Source organism: Balaenoptera ricei, chromosome 15 (genome assembly GCF_028023285.1).
Source record: "Balaenoptera ricei isolate mBalRic1 chromosome 15, mBalRic1.hap2, whole genome shotgun sequence".
NCBI lineage: Eukaryota > Metazoa > Chordata > Mammalia > Artiodactyla > Balaenopteridae > Balaenoptera > Balaenoptera ricei.
In genome coordinates, this window is record NC_082653.1 from 23,940,574 (window position 1) to 23,967,166 (window position 26,593).

Consider the following 26,593-nt stretch of genomic DNA (forward strand, 5'->3'; position numbering starts at 1 on the left):
ACTTCCTCATGGTTGTTTCCTTCTGTGCTTAGTTGCTTTAAACTGTGAGCTATTCATTGTAGTTTCCTCAAAAAATTATTTGTGGGACTTCTTTGAGTCCTGGAATAAAGGTACATTCTTCCAGAAGACATATGACTTTGCTTCTGCCCTTGATCACCTTAAACTGAAATTTGATGTTTAGCAACACCCAGGCACAGTGAAAAAAATTGGCTTGTGGTTATTCTTTTCAGGGACAATTTCCAACTTCCACTACACTCAGCCAGACAACTCTCTTTGTTGATCACTGGATGTGAGAGAGTGGGGCAGGTTCAGTTATGGTTTATCTTTATCCTGAAGGCGTGATTCTCTGGGGTTCTAGTTTTTAGGGAGGGGAGATATCTCCTATGAGACTCCTGTTCTGAATGGTATCTGAGCTCTTTATATTGTTTTTACTCACTGCCAGGTCATGAAAAGCTCAGGGTTGCCAGGTTTGGCAAATGCCCTTGTGGCAAAAGTTGCTGAAATGCTCTGTTAACTTCTCTGGATTCCTATCTTCATTCAGGGGTTGGTATGATAATTCTTCATTCTTATTATCTCACCACTGCCTTTAATAAATATTTAAAAATATTTTATCAAGTCATTTTAGTTGGTTTTAGTGAGAGGTAGGTCTTAATTACTAGCTCATGATATTACTGGAGATGGAAGTCAGGCATGATGATTTTTTTTTGATAATTTTAAAAAATATTTATTTTATTGAAGTATAATTGATTTACAATGTTGTGTTAATTTCTGCTGTACAGCAAAGGGATTAAGATATATATATACAGGGACTTCCCTGGTGGCGCAGTGGTTGAGAGTCTGCCTGCCGATGCGGGGGACACGGGTTCGAGCCCTGGTCTGGGAAGATCCCACATGCCGCGGAGCCACTGGGCCCGTGAACCACAGCTACTGAGCCTGCGCGTCTGGAGCCTGTGCTCCACAACAGTAGAGGCCGCGATGGTGAGAGGCCTGCGCACCGCGATGAAGAGTGGCCCCCGCTTGCCACAACTAGAGAGAGCCCTCGCACAGAAACGAAGACCCAACACAGCCAAAAATAAAAAAAAAAATAAAAAAACAACAACAACAGGGATTTAAAAAACAAAACAAAACAAAAAAAAAACAAACAGAAAAAAGCTCTTTAAAAAAAAAAAAGATATGTATATACATATATTCAGATGTGTGCATATATATATTCTTTTTCATATTCTTTTCCATTATGGTTTATCACAGGATACTGAATATAGTTCCCCATGCTATACAGTAGGACCTTGTTGTGTATCCATTCTATATATAATAGTTTGTATCTGCTAATCCCCAACTCCCAATCCATCTCTCCCCTACCCCCCCATCCCCTTGGCAACCACAAGTCTGTTCTCTATGTCTGTGAGTCTGTTTATGTTTCATAAATAAGTTTATTTGTGCAGTATTTTAGATTCCACGTAAAGGTGATATCATATGGTATTTGGTATTTGTCTTTCTCTTTCTGACTTACTTCACTTAGTATGATAATCTCTAAGTCCATCCGTGTTGCTGCAAATGGCATTATTTCATTCTTTTTTATGGCTGAGTAGTATTCCATTGTATATGTACATAACATCTTCTTTATCCATTCATCTGTTGATGGACATTTAGGTTGCTTCCATGTCTTGGCTATTGTGAATAGTGCTGCTGTGAACATTGGGGTACATGTATCCTTTTGAATTAGAGTTTTGTCAGGATATATGCCCAGGAGTGGAATTGCTGGATCATATGGCAACTCTGTTTTTAGTTTTTGAGGAACCTCCATACTGTTCTCCATAGTGGCTTCACCAATTTACATTCCCACCAACAGCATAGGAGGGTTCTCTTTTCTCCACACCCTCTCCAGCATCTGTTATTTGTAGATTTTTTTAATGATGGCCATTCTGACTGGTGTGAGGTGGTACCTCATTGTAATTTTGATTTGCATTTCTCTAATAATAGCGATGTTTGAGCATTTTTTCATGTGCCTGTTGGCCATCTGTATGTCTTTTTTGGAGAAATGTCTATTTAGGTCTTCTGCCCATTGGGTTGTTTGTTGTTTTTTGTTGTTGAGTTGTATGGTCTGTTTATATATTTTGGAAAGTAAGCCCTTGTTGGTCGCATCATTTGCAAATATTTTCTCCCAGTCTGTTGGTTGTCTTTTCATTTTGTTTATGGTTTCCTTTGCTGTACAAAAGCTTGTAAGTAAGTTTGATTAGGTCCCATTTGTTTATTTTTGCTTTTATTTCTATTTCCTTGGGAGACTGACCTAAGAAAACATTGGTACAATTTATGTCAGAGAATGTTTTGCCTATGTTCTCTTCTAGGAGTTTTATGGTGTCCTGTCTTATATTTAAGTCTTTAAGCCATTTTGAGTTTATTTTTGTGTATGGTGTAACTTCATTGATTTACAAGGCATGATGATTTTATTTTATTTTATTTTATTTTATTTATTATTATTATTATTTAATACATTTATTTATTTAATTTATTTATTTTTTGCTTCATTGGGTCTTCATTGCTGCGCGTGGGCTTTCTCTAGTTGTGGCAAGCGGGGGCTACTCTTCATTGCGGTGCATGGGCTTCTCATTGAGTTGGCTTCTCACTGCAGTGGCTTCTCTTGTTGCGGAGCACAGGTTCTAGGTGCGCAGGCTCAGTAGTTGTGGTGCACGGGCTTTGTTACTCCACGGCATGTGGGATCTTCCCGGACCAGGGCTTGAACCCTTGTCCCCTGCATTGGCAGGCGGATTCTCAACCACTGGGCCACCAGGGAAGTCCGGCATGATGATTTTAAGTAGGGGAAGGAGAGGGTCAGCTTTGGAGTGATCAGTTCTAGCTACTGTTTGTTTGCTTACTCAATGATATTTGAAGTCCTATTTTATGCCAGGCTCTGTATGAGACCCTGGGGATCCACCCCTGTCATGTTTCTTTTTTTTTTTCTTTTTTTTTCCACACACACACACTGTATTTTATTTTTACAAGAGATAAATAGCCTGTCATGTTTCTTGCCCTTTGGGGGCTTATGTTCTGGCAAGGGAGATACACTATGCATCTCAAATGCATGAGAAAAATAATGATGATCTGTAGGTATTGCTAAAGAAGATGTTATAGAAGCTAAGGGGTCAGGGGAGAACCAGCTTACATAAGGTGGTCAGAGAAGACTTCTCTGCAGAGACAGCATTTAAACTGAGACCCAGAGGATGGGAGCAAGCCAGCCATTCATGAGAGAATGAGTTGGAAGGGAAGACTGAAGACAGGAAGACTGTCTCAGTTGTCTGGACAAGAGTGGACTGTCTTGATCTAATAGAGTGAGGAAGGGGGACATTGGCAGGACTTGGTGATTAGATGTTGGAGGAGAAGGCTGACACCAGCTCAGGTACTTAGCTGATGTGAATGGGCACACAGTGGGGATCACTGGGGAGAGATCAGGTTGAGAAGGAGGGAAAAGTAAGGAAATCAGGCTGACACAGGCTTCAACATGGTGAACCCTGAAGACCTTACGCTAAGTGAAAAAAAGCCAGTCACAAAAGGACAAATGATTCCACTCATATGAGGTACCCAGAGTAGTCAAATTCACAGAGAGAAAGTAGGGTGGTGATTGTCAGGGCTGGGAGCGGGAAATGGAAAGTTAGTGGGTTTTTTTTTTCATTTTCTTTTTTTCTTTTTTCATTTTTTTTTTTTCAGGCAAGGCTTTGTTGGGGCCCCTGTTGCAGCAGGGGGCAGTGAGAACAAATAACAGTTTCCCTTGCTGGCTCACTCCCCGAATGGGGGTGAGCTTGTTCCTTATATGGGGTGAGGGGAGGGGTGTGTCCAGGGGTTCGGGCCGGAGGGGTGGCTTAGGTGTTTTGCCCACCCCTTAGATGGTGTGGTGTGCAGGGGGCATAAGCAGTACCCTGCTTTTGCTCCCGACACCCCTGCTTTTGCTCCAGGCTCTTCAAAAGTGGCAGTTGGGCTTTTTGGTCTCTTTGTGTTTAACGGATACAGAGTGTCAGTTTTGCTGTGAAGAAAGTTCTGGAGTGGGCGGTAGTGATGGTTGCACAACAATGTGAATGTCATACTGAACTGTACACTTAACAGTGGTTGAGATGGTAAATTTTACGTTATGTGTATTTTAACACAATTTAAAAAAAAGAGAGAGACCAGAAAATAAAAGTCAGGTTGGACTTTGAGTCTGATGTGGCCTGTGGGGCATCCACAGGGGAGAGATGTCCAGGAGGCAGGTGGCCAGATGGATCTGGGGTTGAGGGGGAGGTCAGGGCTGGAGATGGACGTTTGGTCCGTCCATCCAGTGGCAGCTGTGGGAGCAGGTGATCTCAACTCCAGATTCACCTCCGTAACCCAGTTCTCTGCCTGCAGCCCCAGCAATCCCTCCTGGATGTGCTGGTCTGGACGCTCAGTGGGCGGCGCCATGTGGCCTGGGCCCGGATCCCCGCCCAGGATGTGCTGTTCTCTGTGGTGGAGGAGGAACGGGGCCGGGACTGTGGGAAGATCCAGAGTCTGCTGCTCACAGTGAGGGGTCCCGGGGACGAGGGTGCTGGGACTAGAATGGGCTGAGGCTCATAGGGCAGCACAGACATTGGGGTGGAGCCATGTGGTGCACAACAGGGGTCCCCAGACTATTTATTTATTTGTTTATAATTTTTGGCCACGCCATGCTGCATGCGGGATCTTAGTTCCCTGACCAGGGATTGAACTCGTGCCCTCAGCAGTGAAAGTGCGGAGTCCTAACCACTGGACTGCCAGAGAATTCCCTCCAAACTATTTTCTTAAATTAAGTTTCTGGTCAAAAAGTTTTTAAATTTTAATTTTTTTCAATTAAAAAAATGTTTTAATTAAAATAATTTTTAACTTTTAAAATTGTTTTAAAATTATTATTTTTTAAAGTATACCAAACTCTTTTTAATTATCCAAAGTGCCAAAAGGAGATTGTGCCTTTACCCAGATGAGCTTTGACGTGAGATAAACCCCAAATATTGTCACCTCTGGGCCTGAACTGGCCCTTTTGCTGACTAGGCTCTGACAGATGAGCAGGGTTATGAAAATGGGAGTGTGACTAATTAGTTCCTTGTAAGTGCAGCTGATCTGGAGGCAAAAGATTTGTAAATGAGGTGTCCCTGGGAGAGACACCAGCAGGGGTCCCTAGTGGTGAGAAGCTGTGACCACAGGGGTAAGGGACAGGGAATCTAAATGTGTTGGGGATGAGGGGACAGATGGGTGAGGGTGGGGTAGCGGAGAGCAAGCTCAGAGCATAGTTTTGGGGTCTGGGGTCTGGGCTATAGTACGTGGCAGTGTTGGGGCAGGAGGGTTAGGGAATGGGAGGGAGTTTAAGGGTGATGGGGCATCGGATGGAGGGCATGAAGAGAGTGGGGTACAAGGAGTACTCTTTGGATTAGGGATCTGGTGATGCAGAGAGTAGGGGCCTGCCTTGGAGGAGCAAGATGGTTGGCCTAGCTGGGGTAATAAGAGGTGGGCCCTAACATGCTTCCTCCCCGCAGCAGGCACCTGGGGCAGCCAAGCTGGAGCTCTTCCTGGGGCTGGAGCTGGGCAAGCAAGCGAAGGCCTGCACCTCAGAGCTCCCCCCGGACCTGCTGCCTGAGCCCTCGGCTGGGCTGCCCCTCAGCCTGGACCGGGACGGTGAGTGCGGGGCGTGGGGCAGGCGGGCCCAGTTCTCCATTTGCCCGAGGTGTGGGGCTAGATGCTCAGCTGGGGGTTCGGATCGGAGGGGTCTGGGGTCAGGGACTCCAGTGGTCCCTGAGCTAATATGGCCCCTTCCTTCTCTCCACCCCAGACTTCAGCTACTTCCAGCTCCGGGCTCACTTGTACCAGGCCCAAGGTGTGCTGACAGCAGGTGACAGTGGGCTCTCGGACCCCTTTGCTCGAGTCCTCATCTCTACCCAGTGCCAGACCACACGGGCGAGGTCTGGGCTGGGATGTTGGTGGAGGGGCACTGGGAGACAAGGCGGGGTGGAGGCTGAGCTTTCTCCAAGGCCCTAAGTCTCTCTTCCTGCCTTGGATTTTCAGGACGGGATATTGGATCAGACTGCCCTGATTTAGGGGGTGGCGTAGAACCAGAGGGTCTTAGGGGTGAGGAGTTCTTCTGACAACTGCTGTTGCCTCCTTCCCTGCATGGCCCTCAAGGTCCTGGAGCAGACGCTGAGCCCCCTGTAGGATGAACTCATGGTGTTTGATCAGTTAATTGTGGACGGGAAGAGGGAGCACCTGCAGGAGGAGCCCCCACTAGTGATTGTCAATGTCTTTGACCACAATAAGTTTGTGAGTGTGGCCTGGGCTCCACCTGGGTTCCCACCCCCAAGGACCCCCTCTCCTTGTCTTGATGTGCCCTCCCCTGGTTCCTGAGCCTCTTCTACTTTTGTCTTCACTGCCCTGCTCCCCGAAGGGCCCCTCTGTGTTCCCGGCAGGACGCTGGCCACCCCAAGGGTAAAGCTGATGGAGGACCCTTACCAGCGTCCTGAGTTGCAGTTCTTCCCCCTGAGGAAGGGGCCCCGGGCAGCCGGGGAGCTCATCACCACCTTTGAACTCATTGAACTGGACTACAGTAGCCAACTTGAGGTCAGAGTGCTGTGGTCTAGCTGGCACACACCGTGGATCGCTTCTGCTATTTGTTTAGGTCATCCAGCTCCAGGGATGTGGGCATGTCCCAGGGTTACCCCTCCAATTCCCTTACCCCCAGAGAATGCAGGCTGCAGGTCTGTCCTAGGGCCACCTCACTGGACCTCCTGACTCCAGGTAACACTTGGAGTAGACCTACCCTAGGTTCACATTGCCAGGCCTCCAACCCCAGAGAACCCAAGCCCGGGGTGATCCTCATGCCTCAGACACCCATCCTCCTTCCTGCACATGGCTGTTTTCTGAGACACCCCCCTCCCATCAATCCAGCCTTGCCAGGTTCCTCTGGATTTATATTTCACCAGCAGTCCTCCATTTCTTTTCCCCGAACCCAGGCTTTCCCTCCTTTGGCCTGATTCCTCTTTGACCTCTGATCTCTTGCTCCCTGCAGCCCTCAGTGCCCAGTGATGTGGAGCCCCAGGACCTGACCGCCCTGGTTGAGCCCCTCTCCAGATGCCTATCCCTGCCACCGCACGTGTGCCCGGTGCTTAGGGAGTTCCATGTTGAGGTAGCACCAGGCATTCTCATCCTCCTCCCTTCCCCACACCTGGGTGTCCTTCAATCAGGTACAGGGCCCTGAATCTCCCACTTCCCAACCCCAGGTACTGTTCTGGGGTCTGAGGGGCCTTGGCCATGTGCGTCTGTTTGAGGTGGAGCAGCCCCAGGTTGTGCTGGAGGTAGCCGGTCGGCGAGTGGAGTCCGAGGTCCTGACCAGTTACTGTGAGAACCCCAATTTCACTGAGCTTGTCAGGCATCTGACAGTGGTAAGGACATGGGCTGGGGGCCAGAAGTGCTGGGCTGAGAAATGAAAGAGGGCAGTGGGATGGTGAATTCCCGGCTGGTTATATTACATTAACCCAGGGGTCACCAAACTTTCTATAAAGGGCCAAATAGTAAATATTTTAGGCTTTGTGGGCCATACAGTCTCAGTTGCAATTACTCAACTCTGCCATCGTAGCATGTAAACATCCATAGGCGACAAGGAAATGAATGAGTATGGCAGTTCCAATAAAACTTTATTTACAAAAACTGGCAGCAGGCCAGATTTGGTTTACAGGCAATAATTGGCTGATCCCTGGATTAATTCATGAACTGGTGGTGCTCTATTGGCTGTATTGATTGAGTGGATTAGCCAAAAGTCATGAAGTGTTAGTCCAAAGGAATCTGAGACACCAGGGACTATGAAGACAAATACATTCTTTGTTTAATTTTTAATTACTGTACTCTAGTATGGGCTTTGGAGTCAAATTCTGTCAATGTCTCTCAGGAGCTTGTCAAATCACTTGTCTGATTTGAGCTTTAGTTTTTCTGTTTGTTTGTTTGTTTGAAAAAGGGACGAAAAGGTGCTATAAGGAGCCAATGAGAGAAAGGATCTTGGTGAAAGGGCTTTGTAAACTGAAGAGTGCTGTGCCGAGGCAAGGGGGTGACTGGGACAAAGCACAGTGGTTCCCGACTGCAAGGGGGAGCACAGCAACAGCAATAAAAAAAACCCAACACTATTTCATGACTCTGTTTCACGTGCAGCAGTTTTCAGTTTGAAAACTTCATTGTGCTCTAAGATGATGAAACTGAAAGCACTTTGCTCACTGAACTTCTAGTGGGTGTTCCTCTCATTTCCCATTTCATAGTACAAGTTGAGGAAAACACCTCTCTCTCCACTGTGCACCTGAAAAGAATGTAAATGCTTCTGTTGTTGGGTGGAGTGTTCTATATCAGATACCAATCAGGTCAAGTTGGTTTGATAGTATTATTCAAGCCTTCCTAAAAAAAGCCTCCTTGGGAATTTTATGTCTAGTTGTTCTATCCATTATTGAGAATATGGTATTGAAGTTTCCAACTTTTGTTGAATTGTTTGTTTCTCCCTTTATTTTTTTGTCTTTTTTTACTTGTATTTTCAGTTTTTGTTGTTAGGTGCATATATATTTATAATTGTTATAGCTTCCTATGAATCGATCTGTTTATCATTATAAAATGTCCTTGTTTGTCTCTAGTTTGTCTCTCTTTTTTGTCTTAAAGACTATTTGTCTGATAATATAGCTACTCCAGTTCCCTATGGTTAGTATTTGCATGGCATATGTTTCCCCATCCTTTTACTTTCAACCTATATGTATCTCACGAAAGAGCATCTCTTAAACAGCATGTAGTTGCATCTTTTTTTTAAATCCAGTTGTCAATCTCTGTCTTTGAACTGTTTAATACAGTCACATTTGATGTTATTATTGATATGGTTGGATTTACATTTGCCACTTTGCTATTTGTTTTCTATAAGTCTCATATTTTTCGTTCTTCCTTTACTGTCTTCTTTTATATTACATAGATATTTGTTAGTATACTGCTTTAATTCCTTAGTTGATATTTACTTAGTAGTTGCTCTAGGGATTACAGTATGCATACTGATTTTTCACAATCTATTTCAGATTAATACTAATTTAGTTCCAGTAAAATAGAAATACTTTTCTCCATTATAACTCCATTCATTCCTCCCCCCTTTTGTGCTGTAACTGTCACATATATGTAAAATAAAGCCAACAATACAGTATTATAACTGTTGTCCCCGCCTCCCACTTAGGATCCATTGATAGATATAGAATTTCTGGATTAAAGGGCATACATAGTTTTATGGTTCTAAATCTATATTAGCAAACTGAGCATTGGTCCTTTACATAATGATAATAACAACAACAACCTCATATTTCTGATGGCGCTTTGTAGGCTCCAAAGTACTTTTGTACTGTTATGTCATTTGATACAATAGTCTTTCCAGTCCAGGATTGTGTCCCCTTTTTAGCTGGGAAATGGCTTCAGAAGGCAATGACTCACCAGAGATGACTCAGTGAGGCTGTGGGCTTTGAATGCATATTTAGCTACACTGTTTTCTCATCTATCTCTGCTGCTGCCTCTCCTCCCCCCGAAGTCTGCAGAGACACAGGTCCTCTCTCCCTACCCCCAGGACTTGCCAGAGCAGCCTTATCTGCAGCCCCCCTCAGCATCCTGGTGATTGAGCGCCGGGCCTTTGGCCGCACAGTGCTCGTGGGTTCCCACATTGTCCCCCATATGCTGAGATTCACACTCCGGGGTCAGGAGGATCCCCCTGAGGAGGAAGGAGAGGAGGAGACAGGGGACCTGGTGCCCAAGGCACCTCAAGGTAAGGGGCTTTCCCCTTAGGGGCCACCAGACAGAAGTCCATCTGGTTCCTGGCTGAGATGGCTCCAGGGGACCCTCCAGTGGAGCCTTGAGTCTGACTTCTACTTACCTGACCTTCTCCTGGTGTCTTTTATCCCCTCTCAGAACAGAGGTCCCGGGATCCCTTCTTGGCTGAAGTGGGGATACCCAGGCGGCTCCTAAAGGTGATGGAGTATGGGGGACGGGTGGAGAAGGGACTGGTGGGGCTTGGGGTGGTGCTAGGTTAGAGGTGCTGAGTTCTTGCTCCCTCAGGCTCCTCTGGAGAAGCTCCCTCTGGGAGGCCTCCTGAATCAAGGCCCAGAGCTGGAGGAGGACATCCCAGATCCTGAAGAGCTCGACTGGTGGTCCAAGTACTATGCACTGCTGCAGGAGCTCCAGGGGCAGGTGGGAGCAGAGCAGGGTTCCGGGGGTTGAGGGGCTGGAGACAGAGGAGGATAAATGGTAAGAAGAAGGATCTCATCAAACATGGAGCGCTACAGTTTTTCAGAACTCTTTGTTACAGCCATCTTTTCTCATCTTCACAACAATTTGAGAAGCTGGGGATTATTAACTCCATTATCTAGAGCTGTGTTGTCCAGCAGAAATATCATGTGAGCCACATATGTAATTTTAACTTTTGTAGTAGCCACATTAAAAAAAAGTAAAAGGAAACAGATGAAAATGATTTTAATAATGTATTTTATTTAACCTAGTATATCTACAGTATCATTTCAAGAAGTAACCATCATAAACAATTAATAGTGAGATTTTTTTAATTAATAGATTTATTTTATTTATTTATTTATTTATTTATTTATTTATTTATTTATTTATTTATTTATGGCTGTGTTGGGTCTTCGTTGCTGCACGCGGGCTTTCTCTAGTTGCGGTGAGCGGGGGCTACTCTTTGTTGCGGTACGAGGGCTTCTCATTGCGGTGGCCTCTCTTGTCGCGCAGCACAGGCTCTAGGTGCACAGGCTCAGTAGTTGTGGCACACGGGCTTAGTTGCTCCGCGGCACGTGGGGTCTTCCCAGACCAGGAATCGAACCCGTGTCCCCTGCATTGGCAGGTGGATTCTTAACCACTGTGCCACCAGGGAAGCTCAATAATGAGATATTTTATAGTCGTATTTTATACTAGTCTTTAAAATCTGGTGTGTAGTTTATATTTCCAGCACATCTCAGTTTGGACCAGATGCATTTCGAGTGCTCAATAGCCACATGTACCTGGTGGTTACATATCAGGGCTATGTGATAAACTAAGGCTTTGAAAATGCAAGTGGCTTACCCAGCTGGAATTTGAGCTAAAGTTTTCCAACTCCCTATCCTGGAAAAGAGGTAGATGAAGGAGGTAAAGGGTAGGGAAGAATCTTTGACCTGTGCTTTGATTTCAGACCAACTTTGATGAGGATGAAATGGATGATGCTGAGGATTCAGGTAAGAGATTGGCTTTCTTGTTTTTCCTCTTTCTGTCTCCCTCCCTCCCCCCAACACCAGTATTTCTAACGGGGCATTTCTGCTGTTCCCAGATGGGGGCAACCTCCTTTCTGTGGATGGGGAAGCCCAAGACCAGGGTGAGGCTGAAGTCAAAGGCTCTGTGTCCCAGAAAAAAGCCATCGCCACTCTGAAGGTAACTGGGTGCTGGAAGAGGGAATTCTGCTCGGATTCTGGACATTGAGCTGTCACGGAGGCCCTCGCCTTTCAGGTTTACAACAGCTCCCTGGAAGAAGAATTTAACCACTTTGAAGACTGGCTGAATGTGTTTCCCCTGTATTGAGGGCAAGGGGGTCAGGATGGAGATGGAGAGGAAGAAGGGTCTGGAAACCTTGTGGGCAAGTTCAAGGTATGTTTGGGGAAGGAATGGGGGACCAGGGAGCACAAGTGGGGATGCAGGAAGAAGACTGTCTTACCAGTGTTTTTTCTGCTCCATAACCCCGTCCCACCCAGGGCTCCTACCTCATTTACCCTGAATCAGAGGCAGTGTCCTTCTCTGAGCCCCAGATCTCCAGGGGGATCCAATAGAATCAGCCCATCAAGCTCCTAGTCAGAGTATATGTTGTAAAGGTGAGCATCCATTGGCCTGGCATGCCTCTAACTCTGGCAAAGGTAATGTACACAAAACCTACAGACTGAAGGGATCAGAGTCCAGCTTTTTCATTTTGCAGATGGGAAATCTTAGGCACAAACTTAAGAGACTTCACAGGGTTACACATCTTGCTCACGGCAGAACCTGAATTTAGAGCTTAGATCCCCTAATTCCTTATTCGTAATTCTAGTCTCGTAGAATGGGGAGTATAATTCCAGGAAGAGCACAACTCTGTAAAGCTTTGTGATGGCCTGTCATCAAATACCTCTGTACCGGTCCTCCCATTGCTGCAGTTTTCATACAGCACTCAACAGGGCCCTGAAGTTTCCTTAAAGGCATCTCAGGGAGTGAGGGGAATGAGTGGGTTGCTACCCCTTCACTCCCGGCACAGAGCAGATGCTGTACTTTTATCTAGTTTAAATATAGGCATTCTGACTAAGATGTAATTTAAAGAAACATTCTGTGGCACTCTTCTACCATAATGTAAGCATCCTAGTGCATACATTAGATAGTAGACATCATCTGGACCTTCTACTTCTAGCAACATTGCAGACCAGATGGTCTGAAATAAATTCTTGATATAATAGATCTAGAAATGCTAGATAAACAGTCTTTTAAACAAATGCTAAGCTCATAAAACAGGGAATTCCCAATGGGCCAAAATGAGGAAACAGCAGGAATCCCTGAACAAGCCCTGAAGTCAGATTCTCTTGAGAGGATTTGTCCATACCTGGACCCCAAGCCTTAGGTTCTAATATCTAATAGCCTCTACAAGGTGGGAGACACAACCAAGACCCTTGCACGAAGCAGCACCCAGGAAGGGCTCTACTCTCAGTGAAAGGTGGGCAAGAGGAAGCCCACCCGCTGGGAAAGAAGCCTGTAAGGTAAATGGTCTATCTCAGCCTCTGTTCCAATTGAGGGAAATAGAAAAATTGTCTTCCCTGAGGATTTACTATTAGAGTTTTGCCCTCACATTGATTTAAGACTTGAATTTTTCTTATCTGCTTAGTCCACAAAACTCAAAGTTGAGAGATTGGCTGAAAGTAGTCCCAAATCAGGCTTCACAGACTTCCCTAGATTTAGATAACCAAATTTGGGTTCACAATCCCAAATTATAAAATATATAAGAAAACAATCTCAGGAAAATTTGTCAGAAAGACACAACACAAAAGAGAATTAGATCTCTAAGGGCTTTGGATGTTATAATTTTCAAATATTAGAAATATAAAACAGCTTAAAATTACTTCACAGTTTAAAACAGTTTAAAATGATTTCACACACAGAGAACAAAAGGCTATAAAAATTGGGCAGTTTTGAAAATAATAAAATAAAATTTCTAAAGATGGAAGACCATTAAAAATCAAATCTTATTAAATGCCCATACATAGCAGAAGGTTTGAATAAACTATGCTATGTCTGTACAACAGAGTACTATGCAGCTGTAAAATAAAATGAAGAAGATCTCTGTCAACTGATACGAAGTGATTTCCAGGACACAGTATAAACTGAAAAAAATCAGAGTACAAAAGAATACCTACAGTGTGCTACTCTCCATGTAAGAAGGAAGAAGATCCAAGAAAATACACGTTTGTTCCTTTGTGCCCCAGAAATACAGGAAGGATAAACTAGAAACTAAAGGGAATGGTTTACCTAAAAAGTGTGGACAGTTAAGGGGTGGAAAGAAAGGGAGAATGGGATTCAAGCAGTATAGTGTCCACTATAAGCCAGGCACAAGGCTAAGGGTTGCTACCCTGTAATTAACAAGCTAATTCAAAAATTTCTATGGAAGAACGAAGCACCAAGAATAGTCAAGACAATTTTGAAGAACAATGTAGGAAGACAAGAATTATTATAGCTATGGTAATTAAGACAGTGTGGTTTTGGCATGGGAATAGATGATTAGGCCAGTGGAACAGGGTAGAAATTTAAAAAACAGACACAGATGGAAATTCCCTGGTGGTCCAGTGGTTTGGATTCCGTGCTTCCACTGCTGGGGGCCCGGGTTCGATTCCTGGTCGGGGAACTAAGATCACGCGAGCCACCTGGCACGGCCAAAAGAAAAAAAAAAACAGACATAGATAGAAACTTATACCAGAGTTGGCACTGCAGATCATTTTGGGGGGAAATGGGACTGTTCTATAAGTGGTCCCATGAAAATGGATTATCTATGTGGAAAAAAAATAAAATGAAACTCTAACTTACAGCATCCACCAAAAAATCCAGCTAAATCAAATATTTGATTATGAAAAGGAAAACCGCAAGGAAATATTAAAATATCTTTATGATCTTGTGTGGGGGTAAGTTTTCCTAAATTAGGAACAAAATGATACATGTAACTACCTTCAGACTAAACTTCTGAGCATCCATAAACTCTTTAAATTAAATGATGGACTGGACACAGACTGGGCTCAGGTGTTTACTCTCTGCATAATCAGTAAAGGGCTAGTGTCTGCAGTATGTATAAGTAACTCCCACAAATCTGTAAGAAGCAGACAAAACAAAAAGAAAAGAAAAATTGAGAAAAAATATGACAAGGCAGTTGACTGAAGAAGAAACTCCAGTGGCCAATAAACATATAAAAAAACCCTACACCTTAATTGTAATCTGTCAGGCAAATAATTGAAACCATGAGAAACCAATTTCCCTCCCTTTGATTGGCAAGATTAGACAGGGGCTGGGGCAGCGGTGCTGGTGGGAGGATGTTCTCTATTGCTGCTGTGACCAGTTACCACAAACTTGGTGACCTAAAGAACATAAATCTATTATCTTACAGTTCTAAAGGGCAGAAGTCCAAAATAGGTCTTACTGGGCTGAAGTCAAGGTGTTGGCAGGGCTGCATTCCTTCCACAGGCTCTTGTGAAGAGTTATCATTTCTTTGTCTTTTTGACCTTCTAGAGGTGGCCTGTGTATCTTGGCTCACGGCCTCTTCCTCCATCTTCAAAGGCAGCAGCACCTTCAAATCACTCTCTCTGACTCTCCTGTCTGCCTCTTTCACTTATAAAAACATTTGTGATTATATTGGACTCACCTGGATAATCTAGGCTACTTCCTTCATCTTGTGATCCTTAATTTTTTAAAATTAATTAATTAATTAATTAATTTTTGGCTGCATTGGGTCTTCGTTGCTGTGCACGGGCTTTCTCTAGTTGCCGCGAGCGGGGGCTACTCTTTGTTGCGGTGCGCGGGCTTCTCATTGCGGTGGCTTCTCTTGCTGTGGAGCACAGGCTCTAGGCGCGCAGGCTTCAGTAGTTGTGGCACATGGACTCAGTAGTTGTGGCTCGCGGGCTCTAGAGCACAGGCTCAGTAGTTGTGGTGCATGGGCTTAGTTGCTCCATGGCATGTGGGATCTTCCCAGAGTAGGGATCAAACCCATGTCCCCTGCATCAGCAGGTGGATTCTCAACCACTGCGCCACAAGGGAAGTCCCTTGTGATCCTTAATTTAATCACATCTGGAAAGTCCCTTTTACCATGTAAAGTAACATATTCATAGGTTCAGGGGTACTTAGACATCTTGTGGGGATGGATTATTCTGCCTGCCACAGAATATAAATTGCTGTAACAACTTTAGATAACAATTAGGCAATATTTAGTTAAATGGAAGATTCTCATAACCAATAACCAGTAATTATACTTCTAGATATAATCTTAGAGAAATTCTCATATGTGTGTATAAGGAAACAGATAAGAATAGCTCATTCTAGTGTTATTTGTAATAATAAAAAATTTAGAAATAACCTAAAGTGTTCTGAAGTAGGAGAGAGAGAGTGTGTGTGTATCGGTCATGTAACAGGTACTACAGTTAAATTGAACAAACTACAGTAACATGTATCCACAAGGATACATCTCCCAACAGAAATTTGGATGAAGTAAGCAAGTTCAATGATTCCCAGTTTGTGGAAAGTGGCACCAGTGGGGCGCTTCCCCTTCCTCTTCCTGAAAATCACCCCAAAATAAAGAGAACAACTAACAAAAAATCCAGCTTCCAATTATGGTGAAATCAGAGCATTAAAACTGCAAACCACCAGGAAGGCTGGAAGATCTTCCAAGAGCTGTGCAGGTGGAGTCATATGCATGAGGGAAAAGGGAGAGGACAGCACTCAGCGGAGTTCAGGCTCAGCAGAATCTGTGTCTCAAGGGGGAAGGGCACACCCCGACAATTAAAGCTTGCATCACTCACCAAAAGCTAAAAATGCTGGATAAAATTTTAAAAACATCTTTTAAAAAAATTTTTAAAAAATTTACTGAAGTGTAGTTGATTTACAATGTTGTGTTAATTTCTGCTGTATATCAAAGTGACTCAGTTATACATATATATATTCTTTTTCATATTCTTTTCCATTATAGTTTATCACAGGATATTGAATATAGTTCCCTGTGCTATAAAGTAGGACCTTGTTGTGTATCCATTCTATATATAATAGTTTGCATCTGCTAATCCCCAACTCCCAATCCATCCCTCCCCCAAGCCCCTCCCCCTTGGCAACCACAAGTCTGTTCTCTATGTCTGTGGGTCTGTTTTGTAAATAAGTTCATCTGTGTCATTTTAGATGCCACATATAAGTGATATCATATGGTATTTGTCTTTCTCTTTCTGACTTATTTCACTTAGTATGATAATCTCTAGGTCCATCCTTGTTGCTGCAAATAGCATTATTTCATTCTTTTTTATGGCTGAGTATTATTCCATTGTATATATGTACCACATCTTCTTTATCCATTCATCTGTCGATGGACATTTAGGTTGCTTCCATGTCTTGGCTATCATGAGTAGTGCTGCTATCAACATAGGGGTGCATGTATCTTTTTTTGGTTATATTTTATTTATTTATTTACTTGTTATTATTATTTTTTTGGCTGTGCTGTGTGGCATGCAGGATCTTATTTCCCTGACCAGGGATCGAACCTGTACCCCCTACAGTGGAAGCGCAGAGTCCTAACCACTGGACCACCAGGGAATTCCCTGTATCTTTTTTTTTTAATTAATTAATTTTATTTATTTTATTTTTGGCTGCGTTGGGTCTTCATTGCTGCGCGTGGACTTTCTCTAGTTGTGGCGAGTGGGAGCTACTCTTCGTTGTAGTGCACAGGATTCTCATTGCGGTGGCTTCTCTTGTTGTGGAGCATGGGCTCTAGGTGCACAGGCTCAGTAGTTGTGGCACACGGGCTTAGTTGCTCCACAGCATGTGGGATCTTCCCGGACCGGGGCTTGAACCCATGTCCCCCGCATTGGCAGGCGGATTCTTAACCACTGTGCCACCAGGGAAGCCCTCCCTGTATCTTTCTGAATTATAGTTTTTTCAGGATATATGCCCAGGAGTGGGATTGCTGGATCATATGGCAACTCTAGTTTTAGTTTTTTGAGGAATCTTCATACTGTTAAAACCACCTTTTAGGACTTCCGAGGTGGCTCAGTGGTTAAGAATCCACCTGCCAATGCAGGGGACACAGGTTTGAACCCTGGTCCGGGAAGATCCCACATGCTGCAGAGCAGCTAAGCCTGTGTGCCACAACTACTGAAGCCCACGTGCCTAGAGCCTGTGCTCTGCAACAAGAGAAGCCACCACAATGAGAAGCCCATGCACCACAACAAAGAGTAGCCCCTGCTCGCCGCAACTAGAGAAAGTCCGTGCACAGCAACGAAGACCCAATGCAGCCAAAAATAAAATATAAATAAGTAAATAAATTTATTTAAAAAAATCTTTTAAATACAATGCTGAGCTTCCAAGAAAGTAAGAGATTTTAGAGTGGAAAAAAAAAAAACACCCAAAGTAAAAGCAGGAACTGCTTTAAAATGTACCCAGGATTTTGTTTTTCTCCATGTTTGGTGAAGCCAACAGATCAGGAGATGGTTGCCATTGAAAAGATAGTCTGTTGTTTGTTTCAATTTTCTGTGGGGCAGGGGTGGGTGGTGGTGCATGCTGTACCCTGCAGGGCCACACGGGGAAGCATGAGGGCCAGTCCGGAGGCAGAAGGAGGAAGGGAAGTGTGAGGGCCAGAGCCTTTATTGTGTTTTCTGCAGGAAAGGCAGGGCAAGGCAGTGTAAGCAGGCTTTGGATTGGCTAGTTTGAATAATTCCTGCGAGCTCTGGGGTACAGGGGCTGTCTCACTATCTCTAGTTGTCTGGAACCTGGCCCTGAGGATGATTAGGGCAGAGGAATATTACTTCCTGCAGTATAAGAGCCAGATAGAGGAGGTGTTTGGACGTTGTATGGGCTCTGGATTGGTTGGTTTGTATATGAAAGGTGCTCTGGGAGGTGTGTTGTTTGCTAACTCTAGGAATTAGTAGCCCTGGCAGGTGCAGTTTCTCCCAGGTCAGTATGGCTCCAGATACCAGAGCATCAAGATTAGAGAAAATAAGAAAATATAGTTAATAACAGGGACCTAGGTAAAGCTGGCTTTCACCCCACACTTACTGCTGACCTGGGAAACCTCATCTTCCTCGTGGATGGCTGACAGGCAGTGAGGACAGAAGATGAAGTCCTGGGGCTACCTAGGGGAGGAGTTTGACTGAGCGGCCTTATATAAAGTGGAGCCCCCAAAATTACACCCTCTGCATAAGGATGAACAAAAATAGGAACTTGCAGGGCAGGAGACACCAAGGAAACTTGCCTGTCTTAAACTTGGCATTGGTTAGAGGGGAAAAAGTCTCCCCTAGCATCCATGACCACAAGGTGGCTCTAATACAGTTCAGGGCCTGAGTTCCCACCATCTGTGTGATCTCCAAAACCTCAAGTGGAGGATTTAATTTAAAGTGGCTGCAGGTTGGTAGTTTGCCCAGGAAACTGGCAGGAGTGAAAACAAGCTCTCTCCGGCAGAGAACACCCATAACAGCCCCTCAGCATGAGTTAAACCAAATATGAATCATGATTAAAAAGTACTGAAATACAAAGAAAAAAGCCACCATGGGAGGGTGGGAGGGAGACGCAAGAGGGAGGAGATATGGGGATATAGGTATGTGTATAGCTGATTCACTTTGTTATAAAGCAGAAACGAACACACCACTGTAAAGCAATTATACACCAATAAAGATGTTTAAAAAAAAAAGCCACCATGAGTAAGAATTAGCAAAAATAACAACACATTCAGACCCCCAAGGTCGTTGATATTGGAATGACTAGATAGAGAATGTAAAATAAGTATATATGAAATGTTTAAAGAAATAAAAGAATGAATTTAAAATGAGCAAGGAACAAGAGACTATTAAAAATAAACAGCAAGTTTAAAGGCCCAGTTAGAATGTTGAGAAATTAAAAGTGTAATATTTTTAAATTTAAAACTCAATAATGGAGCAAAAAATTTGAACAGTCACTTCACAAAAGCAAATATATATATAAGGCCAATAAGCACATGCAAAGATGCTCAACATGCTTCATCAGCAGGGAAATGCAAATTAAAACCACAATGAGCTACAATTTCACGAGTGCTAGATTGATGAAAATAAAAAGACTTGACGATATCAAGTGTTGTGAAAGATGTGGAGCAACTGGAACTCTCATACATGGCAGGTAGGAGTGTAAAAAGACTAAAAATATATTGCTGTGTATAAATTATACTTCAGTAATTTATGCATAAGTTATGAATTTACTTAATTACACAGTTATCAAAAACAGAAAAAGTAAGTTTACTACATATAGTTTAAACCATGCAATATAGTGCTATATATTGCTTAGGGACGTATGTATATGTAGTAAAAGTATTTTTCCTTTTTTTTTCTGTGAGTGAGAAACCCCAAATAAAGGGTTCTGGCTACTTCAGGGATGAAAAGGGAATTAAGTCAGGTCAGGGGACTCAGGGGACTCAGGGGACTCGGGACATTTGTCGGTAGTATTTAATTTATGAAGCTGGGCACACACATGCTCATTGTATTATTTTTTTATTTAGTTAAAATATTCTTAATTTAAAAAGTAAAAAAAAAGGAATAAAAAGTAAAATATGCTCATTGTAAAAAAATGAAGGTCAAACAATATGGAAAGTTACAAATTGACTAGTAAGATGTATAAGGGTATACATCTTTCCACATATTTTCTGTTTCATTATATCTTTTGTTATACTTATTTGTATGTCTTAAGTATTTCAATAATTAATTTAAAAGTAAATAAAAGTCATCTTGTCCAACCTCTCAGCTAACTCCTTGAGGTGGAAGATCTCTCCCTGGTAACTTCCTGTTTACACTCAATCGGAGATGAGGTCCAGCAAGAGCCACCTTGGGTTATGACAATGACATTTCTTTCATTTCCACCCCATACTGTCTCCCTAGGCTACCAACCTGGCTCCTGCGGACGCCAACAGCAAAGCAGACCCCTATGTGGTGGTGAGCGCTGGCCAGGAGCAGCTGGACACCAAGGAGCGCTACATCCCCAAGCAGCTGAACCCCATCTTTGGAGAGTGAGGCTGGGCCCTGGGCTTGGGAATGGGGAGCAACTTTGCCATCCCGCCCTGTGGCTGTCACTCAGGCAGCTGGTGTGCTGTGGGGGAATGGACAGAAGCTGTTGAGTCCCCTCACACCCCTACCCCTCACAAGACCACCTTCTAGGGTGTGGAGGTGTTCTCATCATGCTCTCTCCTGGCCAGGGTCCTAGAGCTCAGCATCTCTCTCCCTGCTGAGCCAGAGCTGCCCGTGGCTGTGTTTGATCATGACCTCGTGGGTTCTGATGACCTCATCGGAGAGACCCACACTGATCTGGAAAACCGATTCTATAGCCACCGCAGGGCGAACTGTGGGCTGGCGTCCCAGTATGACGTGTGAGTCCAACAGGGCCCTCAGGAGTCATTCTAAGTCTGACCAAAGACATTCAAGTTCGCATCCCACCTGTCTGTCCAGATCCTTTGATTTCATAGAAGGGGACTCCCCTGCGACCAAGACATTATAGCTTAGTGGTCAAGAAATGGGCTTGGGAGTTGGGATCCTGTAACTAATAAGTCACTTGGCTTTCCTGAGCTTCAGTTTCCTCATCTGAAAGACAAGGGTAATATCAGTATCTCCTTCATAGGAGCACCTGGCATGCATATTTGATTTTCACCGTTACCATAAGCGAGAACTAACCTGTCCCCCAGAGGGGTTACAAACCTGGATCCCAAGTCCTCAAGGGCACCCATCCCTGACCCTGTGCCCAAGTACGTTCATATGCTGGATCCAGCTGAGGCACATTCCTTTTCTGCCGCAGGGACGGCTACAGTGCCTGGCGTGACGCATTTCGGCCTTCACAGATCCTGGCAGTGCTGTGCCTACCCTGTGGCCTCCCCCCACCTGAATACTGAGCCGGGGCTGTCAAGGTGGGCAGCAAACTCTTTCTGACACCGCCAGAGACCCTGCCCCCAGGTACCAGCCCCTCTCCGCTGCACAGTCCAGAGGGAGCAAGATGGAAGAACAAGGTACAGGGGGACCCTGGTGCCCAGCCTAGTGTGCCCCACAAAGAGCCCGCCTCCCTCTGCAAGCAGAGGAGGTGAGTTTTGGCTGAGTAAGGATGATAGTGGAGAGAAAATGGTCTTTGTTGGTGAGTGTGAGATCTCCAGGGAGCCCTAGTGAATCCCTCAGAGCCATAGCTAATTGGGGACACAGGGGTCCCATACAACATAAAATATGGATGCAGAATTTAGCTCATGCTTCATAAATGGCCAGTGGTCTGTTCTCTAAACAAGGGCTGCACAAAGGCCACAAACCCTCCAGTCCCACTGTCCCCATGACTGCTGGCTTTTCACTGGCAAAAGTTGTTAGAGCTTTCTGTGCATTATGGACTTGCCCTCCCAGCCCATGGGTTTGTCCAATGCAGCAGCTGCCTCAGCCTAGAGCGTCTATTGAGGGCAGGGGGAGGAAGGGAGGAGAGTTGGGAACTGTGCGGAACCCAAGCTCACACACCTCTTGTTGCAGGTAGTGGGGACTCCAAGGTGGCAAGTGAGGTCCCTGAGGAGGCCCAGGCATTGCTGGTGCTGCGGCGCTGGCAGGAGACGCCTGGGCTTGGGATCCAGCTGGTACCTGAGCACGTAGAAACACGGCCCCTCTACCATCGCCGCAGCCCAGGGCTGCTGCAGGTGAAGGAGGGCTCAGCACCCAACCCCGGAACCCCAGGACTCCCACCTGGTCCTGGACCTGGGCCCCCAGTATGCCCTTTCTCCAAGACCTCCACCTGGGCACTGCCACTTCTGACTTTGGCTCCTGATCCTGGTCCCCAAAATCCCCACTCCAGTCTTGGACTTCCATCCTGGACCCCATACCCACACCCTGGACTCTGGTTCTGAAGAATCCCCACCCCTGGGCCACCAAGGCTCAGATCTGGCACTCCCAACCTGACCTCTACCCCAGATTCCTAGGATCTGGACCTGGGAACACTAGATCTTACTTTTGATCTCAACCTTCCACTTCTGGGGCCTCATCTCTGAACCCTCAGGCTAACCTCAACCCTGGAATTCCCAGTTCAGACTCCACCTTCATTCTCATACCCCAGGATCTGCCCCCTTGACCCCAGCTCTTCTCTCCACTGGGGCAAGGCACAGCCTCTGGCCACAGGGCCGTTAGGGGAGGTGGGACCCAGCAAGACCCTTTAGCCTCTTCCTGTGCCCCCAGGGATCCCTTCATATGTGGATTGACATCTTCCCCCGAGATGTGCCTCCCCCACCTCCAGTTGACATCAAGCCTCGGCAGCCAGTCAGGTAAGAGAGAGTCCTGGTCCGTCCTCCCATGGGGTGGGCACATCTTGGACAGTCCACATCTTGGATAAGGGCGCTCTGAAAACCTGTGCAAGGGCCCCCATGAAGCAGGCAGAGCTGATCCAGGCTTCAGGTAGGTGAGCCATTAAATTCCCTTTTTTTTTTCATAAGCCATTGTGAGTTGGGTGTCTGTCACTTGCAACTGAAAGAGTCCAAATACCAGTTAACCGCCTTTTGACCTGAGCTACTCTGAGTGGAGGGTGTGTGCACTTCAGATGTCAGCAATCTGTCACTTTCTACATCTGGGCTCTGCTTTCCTTGGTGTCACTCTCATGGAGACTTATGCAGTCTGGGGTCAAAGTGGCTTTTAACAGTGGAGGCTTACATCTTACCAACCGGACTACTTGAGCAGAAAAAAAAAACCACGTCTTTCCCAGTTAGAGCAAAAGTCTCAAGCTGACTCTCATTGGACCAGCTTGGGTCAAATGCTGATTCCTGAACCAATCTTTGTGATCAGGGAGCTGTAATGCATTGACTGGCCAGTCCTGGGCGACGTCGTAGGTGATATACTCACCTCTGGAGCCAGAGAGTGGTTGGTCTGCCCCGCCAGGATCACACAGACTGACAGTAGTGGGGGTGGAGTGGGAGTCACCAAAAGAAAATCAGAGTGCTGTCAACAAGTGAGGGGAAATTGATACGGGGCAAAAGAAAACAATAGATATCCAGGAAACCTCATGACAGACAAGGACAGGGCTATTTGGGGTAGGATCAAGAATGTTGCAGCCCTTCCTTCTGTCCCCCAGGGGCTGTGTGCTGTCATCCCCACTTGGTGTCTCTCTGCAGACTGTCTCTCTCTGCTTGCACAGCACTTTGGCTTGTGGTGGCTCCAGCTCTGCATCTGATGCTTTTTGAGTCAACCTTTCAGGGTCTTGATTCCAAATTTATGGGAGGGAGAAGCCCATTGGCCCAGCTTGGGTCAGCAGACCATTCCTGGTGCCATCTGGGGGGGTGGGGGCGGTCGGTGATACCTGGGGCTGTCCCTTCAAGGGACCACAGACATCCTGATCACCCGCTGGGCACACATCAGGTGCTCAATGCGTGTCAGTGGCCCTGGCCCAGGTCCTTCCTGCAGCCCCTCCCAGGACCCCTCTCGAGAGTCTGAAAACCCTCCCCCAATACATCCCTCAGCTATGAGCTCAGAGTCATCATCTGGAACACGGAGGATGTAGTTCTGGATGATGCAAACCCACTCACTGGAGAGATGTCGAGTGACATCTATGTGAAAAGGTAGGCCTACAGGCCGAGAGGGCACATGGCTGTGTACTGAGGTGAGATTTCGAACAGGGGCTTGGGCCCTGGGCTGAGCCAGAGCCCTGTCCCCTAGGCCCTCGATGGCGCCCGGAGCGGGGTGGAGGGACCAGTCTGGTGGTGAGTGGAGGGGCAGGCTGGGTGAGGAGCCGGTTTCTGGGCTCCATCCAGCACGGATGCCCATCCCCTCCGCCTGCACCTTTCCTCTGGCTCCAGCTGGGTGAAGGGGCTGGAGCACGACAAGCAGGAGACAGACGTTCACTTCAACTCTCTGACAGGGGAGGGGAACTTCAACGGGCGCTTGTGTTCCGCTTTGACTACCTGCCCACTGAGCGAGAGGTGAGCGTCCGTTGCCAGCCTGGACCCTTTGCCCTGGAGGAAGCTGAGTTCCGGCAGCCGTCTGTGCTGGTCCTGCAGGTCTGGGACTATGACTGCATCTCCGCCAACGACTTCCTTGGTACCGCTTAGCTGCCCTCCTACCTCAACCCCTAGCCCCGATTTCTGCCCTCATTGCCCTGTCCCCTCTGCCCTGGGTTCCCTACTCTAACCCAATCCTCAATCCTGGATTTCAGACTCTAGGTCTGCTTTCTGGCTTAATTACTGAACTTATTCAGCTCTGAGCACCATAACCTCCATTTCCACCCAAACCTCCCACTCAAGTCCTCTAATTTGACCTGAGCTCGGGTTACACTGGAGTCTGACTCCATGGCCTTTAGTCCCTGCTTTGGCAGTCTGGTCCCATCCTGGGCCCTGTATCATCAGGGTCTGACAACCTGCTGACATTTGGGCTGTGGTGTGTGGTCCATAGCTGTGGCCTGACCGCCACATTCTAACTTTGGATTTCCCGATTTACAATCCCGCTGTGCTGCCCCTCCCCCAAGATGCTCTCAGCCATCTTGTCACTTTCTACCTCTGGGCTCGGCTTTCCTTGGTGTCACTCTCAGGGAGGGGAGGTTGGCTCAGATAGACCTTGAGCTCCTGCCTAACCCAGAGAGCTCTGGACCTGCAGGATCCCTGGAGCTGCAGGTACCGGACATGGTACGAGGAGCCCGGGGCCCCAAGCTCTGCTCCATGTGGCTGGTCCGGGACGGGGCCGGACCGAGGTGTAATCTGTTCTGCTGCCGCCGCTTGCGGAGCTGGTGGCCTGTAGTGAAGCTGCGGGTGCCGGAGGACGAGGAGCGGGAGCAGCAGGAGGCTCAGGATGGCAAGAAGAAGAGGAGGAAGAGGAGGAAGGGCCGGCCAGAAGACTTATGAGTTCTCAGGCTCAGGAGGCAACGTCTACATCCTCACGGTGGGTGCGGCCAGGCCAGGAACCGGGCCAGGCAGGGGCCAGGCCTGAGCCGGCCTGAGAACTTGGTTTCCGTCGCCCCTTTTCCAGGGGAAGGTGGAGGCAGAGTTTGAGCTGCTGACGGTGGAGGAGGCTGAGAAACGTCCAGTGGGAAAAAGGCGCAAGGAGCCGGAGGCCTCGGAGAAGCCCAAGGGTGCGGGCGGTGCGGTGCAGGAGGCGGGGCCAGAGCCTGGGGGAAGGGGGAGGGGGCAGCCGGGGGGCTTCCTCATCATTCCGACACCACCTGCTTCCCCGCAGCCGCCCCAAAACCTCCTTCAACTGGTTTGTGAACCCGCTGAGGACTTCCGTCTTCTTCATCTGGCGCCGGTACTGGTGCATCCTGCAGCTGCTGGCGGCGCTGATCCCTGTCTTGCTCCTTGTCTTCTACACCAGGCCTGGCCTGATCAGCCAGGTCACCATCTGCCCCCTCCACCGCCCCTAACTGACCTTGGACACTCATCCCATAATGCCAGCTCCTCAACTCCTGCCCCTGGTGTCCTTCCCACCAACAGGAACCATCCTGGCGTTCCCTGCTTTCTCTGTGTAAACCTTACGGGGTGTCCACTCTGTCCCCTGAACCCATACTGCAGATAATAAATGACACTAGGCGCAGAGAACAGATGTGTTCTTGGGTGCCCTCGGGTGCTGAGATTCTCTGCACTAATGAATACACAGGATGGGAGGCTGCCCACGTGGCCCTGCTGCCAGGAAGAATAGGGCCCCGCGGGGGGGGTCACAGCCGAGGAGCCCTGGCCACTGAGGTGTCAGGCCCTCGAGCAGCCCACCTGCTGCCCCTGCTCCTGCCAGCGGCTGGGTCCCTCTCACCCGATCTGCTGTGGCTTCTGCTGTTCCATGACAGCTAAACCCTTTATGTGCTCCGTGAACTTGTACCAACCCTGAGAACAGGCAGATCACTTAGGACACCTGACTACAAGTGGTAGAAATCCCAACCCAAGCTGGCTTAAGCAAAAAGGGAATTTATTGGCTTACACAGCTGTAATTCCCAGGAGTTGGTTGGCTTCAGGTGCTGTTTGTCTCAGGGTTCAAACAAAGTCACCAGGACTGGTTCTCTGCCTGAGCTTGGCGCTGCAGTCCTCAGGGGAAGCTCATTTGCAGACAGGTTCTCTCCTCGGAAGTGCGGGATGGCTGCAGCAACCCCACGTCTCCCCATACTCACGTCCAGAAGGAAAGAAAGCTTTCCTAGGCCTGACGGATCCTAGCTCGCTCTGGGTCACTGGGGTGGGGGTGTGGGATAGGATATGCTGATTGGGATTCCAGCCCTCCCCTGGAGCTTAGGGTGGAAGATCAGCCCTCTTCCCAAATCACACAAGCTGACAGTGGGCAGGGAGGTTCCGAGAGGAAACCCAGGATACCGTTAACAAGGGGGAATGGTTCCCGGGTGACCAAAAAAACAAGGCTCA

General features: G+C 46.8%; 1 protein-coding gene across 1 annotated transcript in view; it reads left to right on the plus strand.

Annotated features, from left to right (window-relative positions):
* LOC132349492 (fer-1-like protein 4) overlaps positions 1–25,774 on the plus strand; it is a 39,260-nt gene extending 13,486 nt beyond the window's left edge. The window contains 27 exon segments of the mRNA XM_059897879.1: positions 5,514–5,652; positions 5,807–5,931; positions 6,157–6,291; positions 6,416–6,428; positions 6,431–6,588; positions 7,037–7,153; positions 7,248–7,409; positions 9,596–9,626; positions 9,629–9,790; positions 9,934–9,992; positions 10,081–10,212; positions 11,201–11,243; positions 11,336–11,436; positions 11,512–11,649; positions 11,754–11,870; positions 20,151–20,278; positions 20,465–20,635; positions 21,058–21,212; positions 21,762–21,922; positions 22,455–22,540; positions 23,726–23,824; positions 24,062–24,144; positions 24,147–24,302; positions 24,855–25,096; positions 25,098–25,136; positions 25,224–25,326; positions 25,431–25,774. Coding sequence (XP_059753862.1) covers positions 5,514–5,652; positions 5,807–5,931; positions 6,157–6,291; positions 6,416–6,428; positions 6,431–6,588; positions 7,037–7,153; positions 7,248–7,409; positions 9,596–9,626; positions 9,629–9,790; positions 9,934–9,992; positions 10,081–10,212; positions 11,201–11,243; positions 11,336–11,436; positions 11,512–11,649; positions 11,754–11,870; positions 20,151–20,278; positions 20,465–20,635; positions 21,058–21,212; positions 21,762–21,922; positions 22,455–22,540; positions 23,726–23,824; positions 24,062–24,144; positions 24,147–24,302; positions 24,855–25,096; positions 25,098–25,136; positions 25,224–25,326; positions 25,431–25,462 — 3,087 coding nt within the window. The 3' untranslated portion in view covers positions 25,463–25,774.
* The last annotated feature ends 819 nt before the right edge of the window (positions 25,775–26,593 follow it).